Source organism: Aethalodelphis obliquidens, unplaced genomic scaffold, assembly GCF_003676395.1.
Source record: "Aethalodelphis obliquidens isolate GAN/ISIS:26980383/991018 unplaced genomic scaffold, ASM367639v1 scaffold4, whole genome shotgun sequence".
Classification (NCBI taxonomy): domain Eukaryota; kingdom Metazoa; phylum Chordata; class Mammalia; order Artiodactyla; family Delphinidae; genus Aethalodelphis; species Aethalodelphis obliquidens.
Window position 1 is genome coordinate 45,027,480 of NW_020837948.1, and position 13,730 is coordinate 45,041,209.

The 13,730-nt window shown below is 36.1% G+C and overlaps 1 protein-coding gene across 1 annotated transcript in view; it reads right to left on the bottom strand.

Annotated features, from left to right (window-relative positions):
* ADGRV1 (adhesion G protein-coupled receptor V1) overlaps window positions 1–13,730 on the bottom strand; it is a 543,050-nt gene that overhangs the window by 446,112 nt on the left and 83,208 nt on the right. The window contains exons 27-33 of the mRNA XM_027100633.1: window positions 12,687–13,296; window positions 9,120–9,335; window positions 7,455–7,670; window positions 6,504–6,748; window positions 5,058–5,239; window positions 3,426–4,237; window positions 944–1,153 (exon numbers count right to left, since the gene is read on the bottom strand). Coding sequence (XP_026956434.1) covers window positions 944–1,153; window positions 3,426–4,237; window positions 5,058–5,239; window positions 6,504–6,748; window positions 7,455–7,670; window positions 9,120–9,335; window positions 12,687–13,296 — 2,491 coding nt within the window. The remainder of the gene's footprint in view (window positions 1–943; window positions 1,154–3,425; window positions 4,238–5,057; window positions 5,240–6,503; window positions 6,749–7,454; window positions 7,671–9,119; window positions 9,336–12,686; window positions 13,297–13,730) is intronic.

A 13,730-nucleotide genomic window follows, 5' to 3' on the forward strand; every position in this document is an offset into this window, starting at 1 on the left:
TATTTGCATTAAGTTAAATAAACTTGCAAGTTGGGAGTACAGTAAGGTAAAAGGTGATGCACACTAAAATGCATTCAGTTTCCAGCACAGTCACTAACTAGCTGTATGATTCTGTCCAGTCACTTAATCTCTCTGTCTCAGTTTTCTCATCCATAAAGTCGAAGTCCAAATGCATGATCTATATCCTTTTCATTTCTTAACTCTTTTAGGTACAATTATTTTTTAATTTTAAACACAAATTATAGTGAAACAGACTATAAATAACAGTTTTATCTCAAACAGACTTATTCAAAGACAAAAACACTGCTATAATGGTTTAAACAAAAAGTAGCCTATAAATGTAAACCCTATAGATGATGTAAAATATTAAGATTCATGGAAATTACTGTTTTTTTATGGGAAAAGAGGACATTGTATAATTTTTTTCTAGTTTGGCACTTTGTTCATAAAATATACAAACATATAAAATCCAAGCTAAAATATTCACTGATCAGAAACTGCTATTTTTTTTTTGAACAGAGAGCCAATATTTCACCATTTAACATCAACAGCTACCACTGAGCACATATACACTATGTGCCCAGAACTATGCTAAGCACTTTACATTTATCCACTTAATCCTCACACAGAAACCTACGAAGGAAGTAGTATTTCCCTTCATTTAACAGATGAGAAAGCTGAGCATCCTAGGTTTGACCAATTTCATCAAAATCACACTAGTGGGGAGTGGCAAGCTAGAACACAAGACCAATCTGCGAGGCTCCTAAATGTAGTTAAACAGTTCCCTATACAGCCCTCTCCCAAATAAGCTCCCTGTACATTAACACACCCAGCTGTACAAAATAATGAAAGAATTTTTAAAATGGGAAACTTTAAAAAACTAGACAACAAATGACATCCATGGAAAAGAGAAGGAATGTGCTCAACAAAGAAAGGAACCCACCTTCATGACCTATGACAGATCTGGAAGCAGTCTGAAAGCTAACGACTCCTGCCACATGGTCATTGGCCAAAATGTTCACTCTGACAGTGTCGGAACTGGGCAAAATTCTACTTCCGCCTTCGGTGTACACCAGGCTAACTATGATGCTTTCATCATCCTCTGGCTCAGAGTCATCCAAAATGGTTAAAATGGCTATCTTTTTGGTTTCACCTATAAAGAATTAATGGAATAAAACCTAAGTAAGAAAATCATCAATAGAGAATTCACAAAGGTCCAAGATAACTTCTTTCAAAGAAAAAAGTTAAGTAAAACTACATGAGTGAATTATAACAGTTCAATACCATGAGTAATATTAGTGCCACTATAAGCAAATGTTGTATGTAAGTATGTATACCCTTTCACCTATAAAACACTGTAAAAATTTCATTAATATGGGCAGACTGTGGAAAAGGACATTTTGAATTATGGAAAGTTAAAGGGTAGAATTATTTCAAGGAATCATGGTTTTACTTCCTGGTCTTTAGCCTAGAACCATGACCTAGCTAGGGGAAGAGGTTCTGAAGCATCTACTGTTTAGAAACTGATCCCTCTAGAAAGTGGGGTCTCATTCTCATTTTGGCGTTACCATGAATGATTTTCAGGTAATCAAGCCAAAACTTCCCTGAAAGACCAGGAACACTTAGGGAATAGTGGTCAAAATGGGAAACAGAAAGGGATGGTAAATTCTGAGCAAGAGAACCCACATAAATGGGATAAGTCTTCGGGGAGCCAGATGAGATGACAACATCAAATACTAGTCTCCAGGATTCGGGCAAAAAGGGAAGGAGGCAGAAAAGGAATTCAAAGGGACACATAACAGCAACAAGGGCCAAGCAATTTACTTTGCAATTTGGTCTAGGACCCCACTAGTAGATAGGGCATCACTGAAAACCCCCAAACCCAACACTGCTTCTGGTGTCCACCTACAGTGTTCCCCATCTAATTCTTTCCCACTTTCTGGAAAGATCTTGAAAGGGTGAGAAAAGGTAGGAGAAAGGAGAAAATGGATGTGAATGCATGCTCTCTCTCGTGTGACCCTGGTATATTTTATCAATTCAGTGTCAAGACTGCCTCAAGACAGTGTATGTTATCTGAGAATCTAGGTTAACTATAAAATATAGTCCATTTCGTGTGATTCTAAAGTTACAATTCAAGGTAATACTAATTTGTATAATGCCACTACTTTATATGATAGCTTCTTTATTGTTACCAAAGCCATTAAAAAAACCTAACTTTAAATTTTCATCTCCACTCCCTCCTCAAAGTTCAATATTTCCTTTGAAATAGGGAGAAATGTTACCAGTTACTAACCTGTGCACACACACAAACCCATATATCAAGCATATCATTATTCCATCGTTCCCAAAATCATTTACTAAGAAACAATCATTTTGAGAAGTTTTATACTATTTTAAAAATTTACTCTAAAATATAATGCTTATTAGATGTTTCAAAAAGTATATAATCTATATGTATCATGACCCCTGACTACTGTTTCCAAAAAAGTATATGCATTAAAATTAAATGATAAAAGATGCAATGAATGAATGCTCTAAGATATGGAATTGTGAGTAACATTTACTTCCTTCATTTTGTTGTATAACCTGAAGTTTTCATGAATAAATATTACTTTTCAATCAGAAAAACACTATGTTAAAAAACTATATGGAATTTATAATTGCCTAAATCAGGATTTAAATAATGATCTCAGTAAAGATATCGTTCTTCTACCCAAAGAAAACTATTTTAAATATATGAACTTTTGAAATTTTCAAATATAAATGATTCAACCAACCCTGGAAAAGAATCAGTGAATCTGACCCTAATTCTAATTATCGTCCAAGTTCTCTGTAATTTCATTGTTCATGAAAATTTTAAATAGTGGTCCCATCCAAGTCTAAGAACAGTATTGTAAGTTGATCTACCACTAGTCTTAACTTAATATGAATCAAGTCACCAAAGTTTATGCTATTTATACTTACAAATTATTTTCTTTGGAGGTTTATCCTGATTTGTCTAGTGCATATGAAAAAGTTTCCCAGTTAGTACCCATTTTCCTAGCTACCAATACTTCTTACCCACATTTGGTGTAGCTACCCGGCTCATTCTTGTAACTTCCCTTACAAAATTAAAAGTTGCTTTAGAGCTGCCTCTACACTTCCTTGAAGGCTCTGCTACCACACATAAAAGGGATAAAATTCTCACATTCCCTGAAAAACTTTTTAATAAACTAAAAAAGATACACATGTAGGGCCCTATGCCATGGGCCTACATATGTCATGTCAACCATTAACAAGCCAACTACTATTATTTCAAAACCATCATTCACTTTTACACATTAGCAAGAATGTATACAGTAAGAATTCATATGAACCTTGTCATAAAAACTGACTATAACGACTTTACCAGGGGGAACTGAAATCCATTTAGAACCATAACTCACCTTCAGCAAAAGTCAGAATGTCTCCAGCACCTATAAAATCTAAACCTTCAGTAGCTGTTCCACCAACAACACGCCATTGGACTGTCACCTGACCTAAGCTGCCCCCTGTCCTGTGGATCATCATCTCCACTGTGGTTTGGGGCCGCTCCTGAACTTCAATATATAAGCCATCTTCTGAGGTATTGGGACTAATACCGTAGATCACAAACACTCCAAAGGCATCACCATTTAATGCTATGACAACTGTAGAAGTATTTGGCTGTCCTATGGTTGGTTGGTTTTTAAGACTGGCTGTGATGTTCATAAGATGAACTTCAAGGAGAGAAATTAGGAAACTCTCATCCATCTCTGGGAAATCGTCGGGAAGAATAGAAACTGTGAGATTTGCAAATTCATCACCTTCCAGCATTACGGCCCATTGCCTTGTCACAGGCTCGTAGTCACTACCAGCCACAGCCTGACTGCTAAAAAGAGACGCTACCCTGGTCATGTTTTTCTTGTAGGTCCAGAAGTCTGAGTTGTTAACGGTTGGGCTGATCCACGATGTCATCCAAAAACACTGGGGGCCTTCAGAAGCACCGAGAAAGGAAAACGCTGAGCATGCGTGTTCTTTGAGGCACAAAGTGGCACAGGTGTACTGGGGTTCCCCCATTGCAGAGACATTCACCCAAGTTCTCCAAAGTGGGTCAGGCACCCCTTGAATTGGCGATTCATAGTAGGACAGTAAGTCTTGACCCTCCTCAACTGCAAGAGCCACTACATCAATATCGGAAGTACTGTAGAACAACAACAGCCGACCAAAGCGCCCTCCGCTAAAATGTGGAGTGACAATTAAAAGACAGGTTAAGCACTCAAAGCCATCTGTGGATTATATAATAGAGAAGAGAATGCTGATTGTGGTTTTCACTTTTTTTTTTTAAGTGGATAAAGTACTAGCGCAAACACAACCATGTTTCTTAATAACATTTGTCTTTCGCATTATGTTTTCTCATGTAAGGAAATCTGGCTCATTTTCAATCAAATACTACTTATTTTTAACCAAGCTATGAAAATATCTTGCACCATATGCAAATCATATCCATTTCAGAATTTTCAAAGACTTAGAAAATGAATCTTCATTACTAGCTTTCACTGAAAGTAACAATGATACCAACATTGAGTACATTTTAAGGAAATGTAACTACTTGCCACAAGGTCACAAGCAAGACCAGCTATTTTCTATTTCTGAAGGAGCTCAGTGAACTGGATGCTGTCTCACAAGAGAAATCCAGACAAAATGGAACCTGAAAGTCAACCACTTCATATGGCATCTGAATGTTCTTTAATTTAGAAGCCAGTTGTATTCAAGTTCTAATTCAAACACATCACCAATTAAAGCAATAAGTATCTGGGGCTACAAAGCCCAATGATGTATAATCCATTTCACTAATAAAAGGTATGATAGATACAATGAGTTCTTTATATTAATAGGCATAATTCAATTAACAAATTATAACAACCTATAAAATAATTTACATTCTACAAAAACTACCAAACTTTATTTGACTGTGTAAGAGATCCTTTCCCACCACCCCACAAGTTCCATCACCGCCTCCCTCCCCCGCCGGATACAAGCAGCCACATCTCATATACCTTCTCCTGACAGTTATGTTAGCACAGGAACTTCTCTCCAGAGGCTCTTGAACACGATAAACCGACTGAACAAAGGCTACTGTACCATAAGGATTATCATTGGCAGGAATAGTAATATTTGCCACTCGATCTAACCCAATAGTACCACCACCAGAGGCATCAGTTAGTTGCACTTGGATAACCTAAAAATACAGTGAAAACTTCCTTAACAGAATCCCGGTTCTGAAATTAGAATAAAAATGATGCAGGAAAAAAAAATCAAAACTATCCATACAAGTACAAGAACAAAATGGAGTAAAATATAAATGGACTCAAAGAAACTCCTCCATTACATTTACAATCCCAACACGTAACAGAACAATCCATCACCAACTTTTAACGATAGAGCATGATGGCACAGAAGAAATACAGGCTGTTTAAGTTCCTTAATATTCTGTTATACAATCTTGTGAATCAATTTTAAGAGGCCTGTTTATGTTTACCACTTCAATAATATACTTTTAACCCCTACACCTTTTTTTACTTAGGGAGGATACTGCATATGTGTTTTATGAATAGTTCATTTATTATGCTTTATTTCCCACATTCTCATAAATGAAAATTCTCTGATAAAACGTAAAACTAAAAACATATCATAAATTTAGAGTAATTTGTGGTAAGTTTTTAGGTTTTCATACCTAAATTCAGAGAAAAGGAAAGAGAAATGTTGTATATGTATTAACTAACATCTAATATTTAAGAAGTGAGTAATGACACAATTAGCACCCAAAAAAGAAATTTTATGGATTTCCCTTCTACAAAAATTTGACACTATTAAAGAATAAATGCTATTAAATGTAATTTTATGAGCTCCAGCTTTTAATACTTGAATTTAATAAAATAAAATTATCTTCAGCCAATATATGTTAGTGATGAATCAATTTCCCCACTGAGACTCTATCTTTATTTGCCACCTTGCCTCTTCATGATGAAAAATAAACATCAGGCAGATAAATCTAGCATGGTATTTGTCACACAGTAAATCCTAAAGAATAAACGAATGAGTGGAAAATCAAAATCCACACTTAATTAAGGCTGACTGGCTCACACTCAAGTCAAAAGGAAGTCTGAATACAAACAAATTAAGAGTTTATATGAAACAATACAGCAAAACTTATGACAGACTATACATGTTTAAGCATTTAACCAAAACGTAGAAAAATATTACATAACTGTACCAAAAAAATCTTATATTAGTAAACTAGTATGTGTATGAGACCTATTTCTAGAACATTCTTGTTTTTTGTTATCTCTAAGGATCACTTTCACACTACCATATTTTGAACATTCTTGCAGAAATAATTTATCAGACACCTCTATAAATGTCACAATAACAGCCATCTGTTCTAGTCACTATAAGACAAGATATGTTTTACAGTGTCATTCTAGAGTAGCCATTCCTCTCACCTCTTCAATCTCCGGAACGTCGTCAGCCAGGACCTCTAACAACAAGGTTTGAATGGTTTCCCCAGGGGCAAAGGTCACATTACCTGAGACAACTCGCAGGTCGCCAGTAGCAAGCTGTCCATTAATGGTGGCAACCCACTGAACAGTAACATTGCCGAGTGTCCCAGAATTTCGAATTATTGGCAGGTTTACCTTCACTGAGTTAAACTCAGGTTCCTCTACAATAAGTTTAGTAATCTGAAAACCTAAAGGGCAAAGCAGAGATAATTTCAAATACAAAGTGAAACTAAGTCAATGTAGAACAAACCAATTGCCGTCCTACAGTTGATTCTTTTTTTCCCCTAAGCAATCTAAGAAGCTAAACCCTACAAAATCAGAGAAACATGCTGTGATACAAATTGGTCAGGCCTGCCAATTTTCCAAATTATTTTCATTACGATAGAAACAGAAAGCATAAACTCAGATGTCCACAGAGGTCAGGAATATACCAGTCATAAGTGAAGTAGGTCTAGTGAGTTCGGGGGCCAACTGCATGGGACAAGCCTGGAAGTTGCGATTTTTCTCCTAAGACTGATACTATGAAGGAAAGGGGCTTGAGGTCACCATATTTTTCTACTACAAAGATAGGCCAGAAATTCAGATTTTTGTACAAATTTCTGTGAATTAAATTAGTTTTTTAAAGAATCGTCTAAACTTCACAAAACACATCTAGGAACCAGATCTGACCTAAAAGCCTAAAAGTGTATGATTTCCAGATTTATTCTGAGAGGTTGATTTCTAACCACTGCTAGGTTTACTAACCACTGCTAGTGAACACACATAGGTGTCCTATATATCAGCAATAGCAGGTTAAAACGGAACAAGATCAAATCAATTCTGAGTCTCTAAAAATAAAGAAAGGTATGAATCTATACAGACAAGTAAAAGAGAGACACAAACTAGTCTCATTACCAAATAATCCATAGGGGTCATCAGAGGCCTCAATAATAATGATCGCCTCTGTTAATGCCCCTAGTTTGGCTCCTCCTGTTGTTTCATTCAGCAGTTGCACAAGAAAAGATTCTTCCAGCTCAGGGTAGATGTCATTAATGATATATATTGGCACGGCTTTACTTGTTTCCCCTTCTAGCAAGACTACATCCGATGAAGCTATGCTATAATCTTCACCTATAAAGACAAAAAAGAAAAATGCTAAGACTTATTCCAGTATATGATAACAAACATCCCATACTCTAGGGAAATACTATGACATATCACATTCCATGGACATACTTTGAAAGACTTTTTCGAGGATAGTGACTACATTTATTCTAAACAAGATTCACCTCTCTTGCAAGAAAAAAATGGGTTTGATACAACAAAATAACAAAAAAGACATCTGGGTTGTTCAAGTTCATTTTTAGAACAATGTATACATAATGTGTTCTATTTGCCATATACACATATAGATGATACAGATATAGACACAGACATATAGATAGGGACATGGATATGCACATGAACATAGAGAGTCATTCATTACCGCAAGATGGCCCCTTGTCTACAACAGTAAAAAAAAATGTGTATGGTACCTTAAAACAAAGAACAAAACTAGAATTCTGATCTCACTGGGGAGATAAATTACAGTGCTGCACAGAGACGGGCATGTCAGCGTCATCAATCTTATGGTTGGAAGCTATGAAATTTTCTACAAAGTTGGATTAAAAGCTGCTACTGCATACCACTCGGGGTGGCTTTGTCTCTGGTCAAAAAGTGAATGAGGAAAAGAGAGAGGCTTCCTATGGAATTTGGGTGCTAATTTTCTAGAACAGTGATCAACCCTCACCATCTGTCAATGTGTAAAGCCCTCCACAGACAGGCACTCCTCTGAGCTACCCTCCTCACCCCACCCCTTACACACATGTCATTTAAGGACTAGGTGAGCCTGGTTCATTGTCTTTTCAAGCAAGTATCACATCCAGATGATTTATTTCAAAAGATCAATCATGTTATCCCATCCATTCACACTCATGTCCTTTGAGTGCACACTAGAGAGGTTCTGATTGAATAGCTCTTAGGCAAATCTCCCTCTAGATGCTGTATCTGCACTACCAAAGAAGGCTGTCTCCTAATATTTGCACTTGACAATGAAATCCTTTTGCTTATACATAAAATAGTTAATGCTAATCATTGCCTCTACCATGTTCTTCATAAATAAATAAATAAGCAAGATGAGTTGAGAGACAAGACTGTTGCCAAGCACTGCAATCATACGGCTGCACATTTTATCCTGTATTCTTCAGCATTATTTACACATGAATCCCTTCCAAAAACCTTAAAAGTACACACGGAGAAAGCCTAACAATGCTTTCCTTGGTTTACTTTTCATTGGTTTGTGCATATTTGGGTCATCAAAGCTTTTAAATTCATATACAATTTGCCAACAGTTTTCACAAATTCTACAAAATCAATGTGATAAATATATAATAAAAACTCTAGGTCTGTGCCTTAAAAACATTCAAGGGTATTATTGCTTTCTAGTTGATCTTTTTTAACTACATCTTTAAGGGGCTTTGTTAATCAAGGATACAATTTCCCTCCAAAACACTTCACTGCTCCTTAGATGTCTTTTCTCACCAGCTATTGCAGTTATTGGCACAGCTTTAAACTTCACAGAAACATCTGCAAATGCTCCTCCTGTTCTAGTCACATTGATAATGGGTCCAACATGATCTTCTGCAACTCGAACGATTGGGGCTGAGAGCTGAAGAATTCCAAACGCATCATCATTGGCAATGATAATTAGATGAGCAATAGTTTCTACCTTAGGCCCAAGGCGTGGAGAGTTTGGAACTGAAAGACAGAAGAAAAGCTAATATATCAAAATTCTAAGAACTGGCCAAAAAGTCATCAAGAAGCCTCAGCCAATATACAGAATGGATAAACAACAAGGTCTTACTATATAACACAGGGAACTGTATTCAATATCCTGTGACAAACCATAATGGAAAAGAAGATGAAAAAGAATGTATATATATGTATAACCGTGTCACTTTGTTGTACAGTTAACACAACATTGTAAATCACCTATACTTCAATAAAAAATTAAATAAAAAACAAAGCCTCGGCAAGATCCATCAGCCAAATGGGATAATCATTTTGTGTTTTCTACTATTTTCAGCAAAAACATATTTATCGTTTACTATGTACCAGCACTAATCTAGATGTTGGGGATACAAAAATAAACTAAATGGAAAGTCCCTACTCTCCTATAACTTCTAGGGAGATTTTTATTATAGCAAAGGAATAGTTACCCTACAAGAATTATTTTAATAACTATTGGAAACTTGTAAAAAGGCAAAAAAATGAATAGAGTATATTTAATCATCACTTTGCAAAATATAACAGAAAATGATGAAACCTACAGAATTATGCTCTTTTAATTAGTTACCAGCATGCCACAAATTTTTTTAAAGGCACTACAGTTACAAAATTGAGTAGGTAAGTAATCTAGTTACTTGCCCTCAAAGAGGAGCGAAAATCATCACACTCTATTTCAATTACTGCCTCTCTCCCTGCTTCACTGTCCTTCCTCACAAACCTGTTCCCCTTGCCCCATCTCAGTTAATAGTCATGCAACTACCTCATCCAGAAAGCGGAGTCATGCTACCCCAACGCTGCTATAATAGAGTGTGCTCACTCAGGCTTTCAAGGCTACACTTTAAGGCTATGCTTTTAAGCCTACTTTTAAGACTCTCTTCTTACTTGCCACTGATTTCAGAGAGAGCAAAACTTATTCTGAAGGCATGTAGGACCCTCCACAAACTCCCTGACTTACTTTCTAGATTCAATTCCAACTGGCACCCTTGTCTAAACAAGTAATGACACAATTTAATTTCAATGATACAGGCCCAGACTGCACTAAATTATATAGTTAAAAACACAAAACTATAAATCAACATAACAATTAAATTTAACTACATTGGAAAAAAATGGCAGTAACACAGAGTTGTAGAAGCAGATGACATTTTCTGAGTATGCCCTATTCAAAAGGCATTGTTCTAAGCACTTTTCTTGCATCTAGGAATTTAATTCCCATATCATCTCTATGTGGTGGGTAGCACTGTCCACATTTTACAGATGAGGAATCAAGGGCACAAGGATGTTGAGGAAGTAAGCTAAGGCATTAGACTAGCACCTGCTGGACACAATTAAGAGGCATCATGTAAGGGTTTGTCTAATCTCTTGCTCCCTATATGCAATTCCTCATCAAACCTTCAATTATCCATGACTGTTCATGCTGCCCTGCGCCTGTTCATCACCAGTCTTCTCACACGGCTCTCCTGAAGGTTGATGATTACACTCAGAGCAGAGTACAGAGACCCTATCAGGTCCTACACTGATTTTGCCATTAAAATTGAAACAATATCACATAGATTTGCACTTAATTGTTCTTTTTTTTCATTTTTAATGACATTTACTGTTTTCTTTCTAATGCACTTAATTGTTCTTTCATTATTTCACATCATAGCTTATGCCTATTCTGAATCGCCCCAAGTATGCTGCATGGTTCCAGGAACATATCAAGCATAAATACATGTTGACTGTTTCTCCCATTCCACAGCCCATTAATATTTTGCATATACCATTTTATTAATAATAATAGTTCACATTTATTGAATGCTTACCACGTGCCAGACACTGTATTCATTTTCACATATATTATATTTAAGCCCTATAATAATTCTGTATTATAGATTAGGAAACTGGGGCTTTAAAAGTTTATGGGCAACAATTTATTACTATACACTTGAACCTAAGTTATCTGCACCAGCAACCATCGCTCCTAGTCACTGCTATACGTGATCCTCCCTCCCGGTTTTATTTCCAGCTCACTCAATAAACTGTGAGTTCCTTGAAAACAGGGCTATATTTTATAATTCTTACTTAATAAGACTAATTATTGGGTTTTATTTCAATGTATTTGCTATTATAACTGATGCTAAATCTTGCTAAGAAAAAAAGGGATGGGTTATTGTGTGAGAATTTTAACCTTGACTGTAACCTGAAAATTTAAGGCTAGCAGTTGTCCTAGAAAGTAAATTTCCTTCTATAACCCTGGACTACAATTACACTGTGGGCAAGAATGGTGCTCACTATACAGTGTATCAGTAAGGTGAAGAAGTTTACTTGTAAGAAACCTTAATCTATATGGCAGAACACAGTCAACATGCAGATCTTAAATTGTACTCTTTGGACTATTTAATTCCAATTTCCTTAAGAAGGTTTTATTATATTATTAGATATATAATATTTATTTACTGTATTACATTTACATATATTTACAAATATTATCCTAAAACTGATATTAAATTAATATCACCATTCTTCCTTTCCTTGTTGTCTTGTTCCAGGAAATCTAGATTCTTCTCTTTATTTCAAACCCCCTTTCTAAAGTTATACATCTTCGCAGAGAGATGTGACTAATGAACAAGCTATAGTGCAATAACTACCTTTAGCTCCCCAAGCTCAGGCCCTGCTCTCAACTAGTAGCCCCCCTCTCTCTACAAAGCTACTCAGCCACAACCCCAGGGGTAGAGGCTGCTATGTTCCAACAGAAGCCGCTGCACCAGATCCTCTGCCCAACACGGGTCACTCTGCATTCCTCATTCTTATCCCCAACCACTGCCTTCTTCTCAGCTCTCACGGTGACCCACAAAATTTCCAGGATTTCTTACTACTACATAGCCCTGTCCCCCAACTTCCCTCATGCAGTTGCCAAATCCTCACTCATGCTCCTCACTAATACAAAGAGACTCTGTTGGTTAAGGAATCTTCCAGAGTGGATCAAGGCAAAAGAGACTCAGGATCTTGCTACCAGGACTGTCCTTGGAATCCCCAGATTGATTCCAGAATGTTTTGGAAGCTACAATATCAAGTACAATAGTACTAGAGATCAGTTACACTGGATTACACAGACACTTCTAAAAATTTAGTCTGGGAATATAACAGGCTTTTAAAACATGATTTCATGTTTTCAAGTGTCCCACTTCCATTTGCCTTATCGATAAACTTTTGTAAGAAGATGCTTTCAAAGTTAGAACTTATTATTTTTATAGAATTTTCTACTATACCAAATTCTTAATTTATTGTTTCAGGATTCTTACCTCTAATAATAATAACAACACACTAATGGTTACTTACTTGGGCGATTCTGTACTTTCTCTATTAAAGTAGAGTTGAGCAGTTCAATAAACAAAGACTCCGACCTTTCTGGTTCATCATCATCCAAAATTGAAATAGTTATTGTTGCCTCGCTCTGATTGGCTCTGAAAAGAGCGAATCCAGAAGCTGGAATATAGTCTTTTCCTTGAGTTGCTCTGGCTAAATTAGGTGGAAAATAAGGCAGTTTTTCCATATCATCCAGTGTTGCATATGTGACTTTGACTTTTCCCAGGAGGCCTTTTAACCTTATTATTGACAAAGTGATGTTCTGGGTAGCTTCCTCCACTTCAATAGGTCTACTTTTCTCGGAAAAGATGAAGACCCCATAAGGATCATCACTAGCCAAAACTATTAATGTGGCATTAGTATGAACTCCCAAAGAGCCACTGGAGACACTGAGGATACACACAGAGAATGCCTTATCCAATTCTGGATCTTCATCAGGCAATATTTCCACTGTGATGTTGGCGCTCTTCTGTCCAATCTCAAATGTGACGTTGCCAGAGGTGAAGGCCAGATCGCCATCAGGATCAGAGTCTATGCTCCAAAGCAAAGTCACTCGAGACAGAGTCCCATGACTTCTCATAATCTTTAAAATATTTAATATTAAAATGTATTAAAAGAGGAATTAAAACCATTGACTTAGAGGTCTGTAAATACAGAATGATAATGGGATATTAATTTTTTATTTTCTTTTATATATAAGCTGTTCTCAAGAATATAAAATTCTTGAAAGCAATGTACTACCCATATTTGAAGACCCTCAGGGAGTCCCACTTAAAAAGTGATTGTGGCATGAAATGACAGACTGAACATTTTTAGCTTCTAACTAAACTATAGCTCTATCACTTCTGCAACTATAACATACATTAGTAATAAAGCAAATGTAATTAACAGTGTATTATATTTACATATATTCATGAAAATGTTTACATTTCCTTCAAAGAAGGTATATACTTTACTGTAAGGAATAGATGACTCATAATTTTTCTGAAAAGTTAGCCATAAAACTCATTTTTAAAA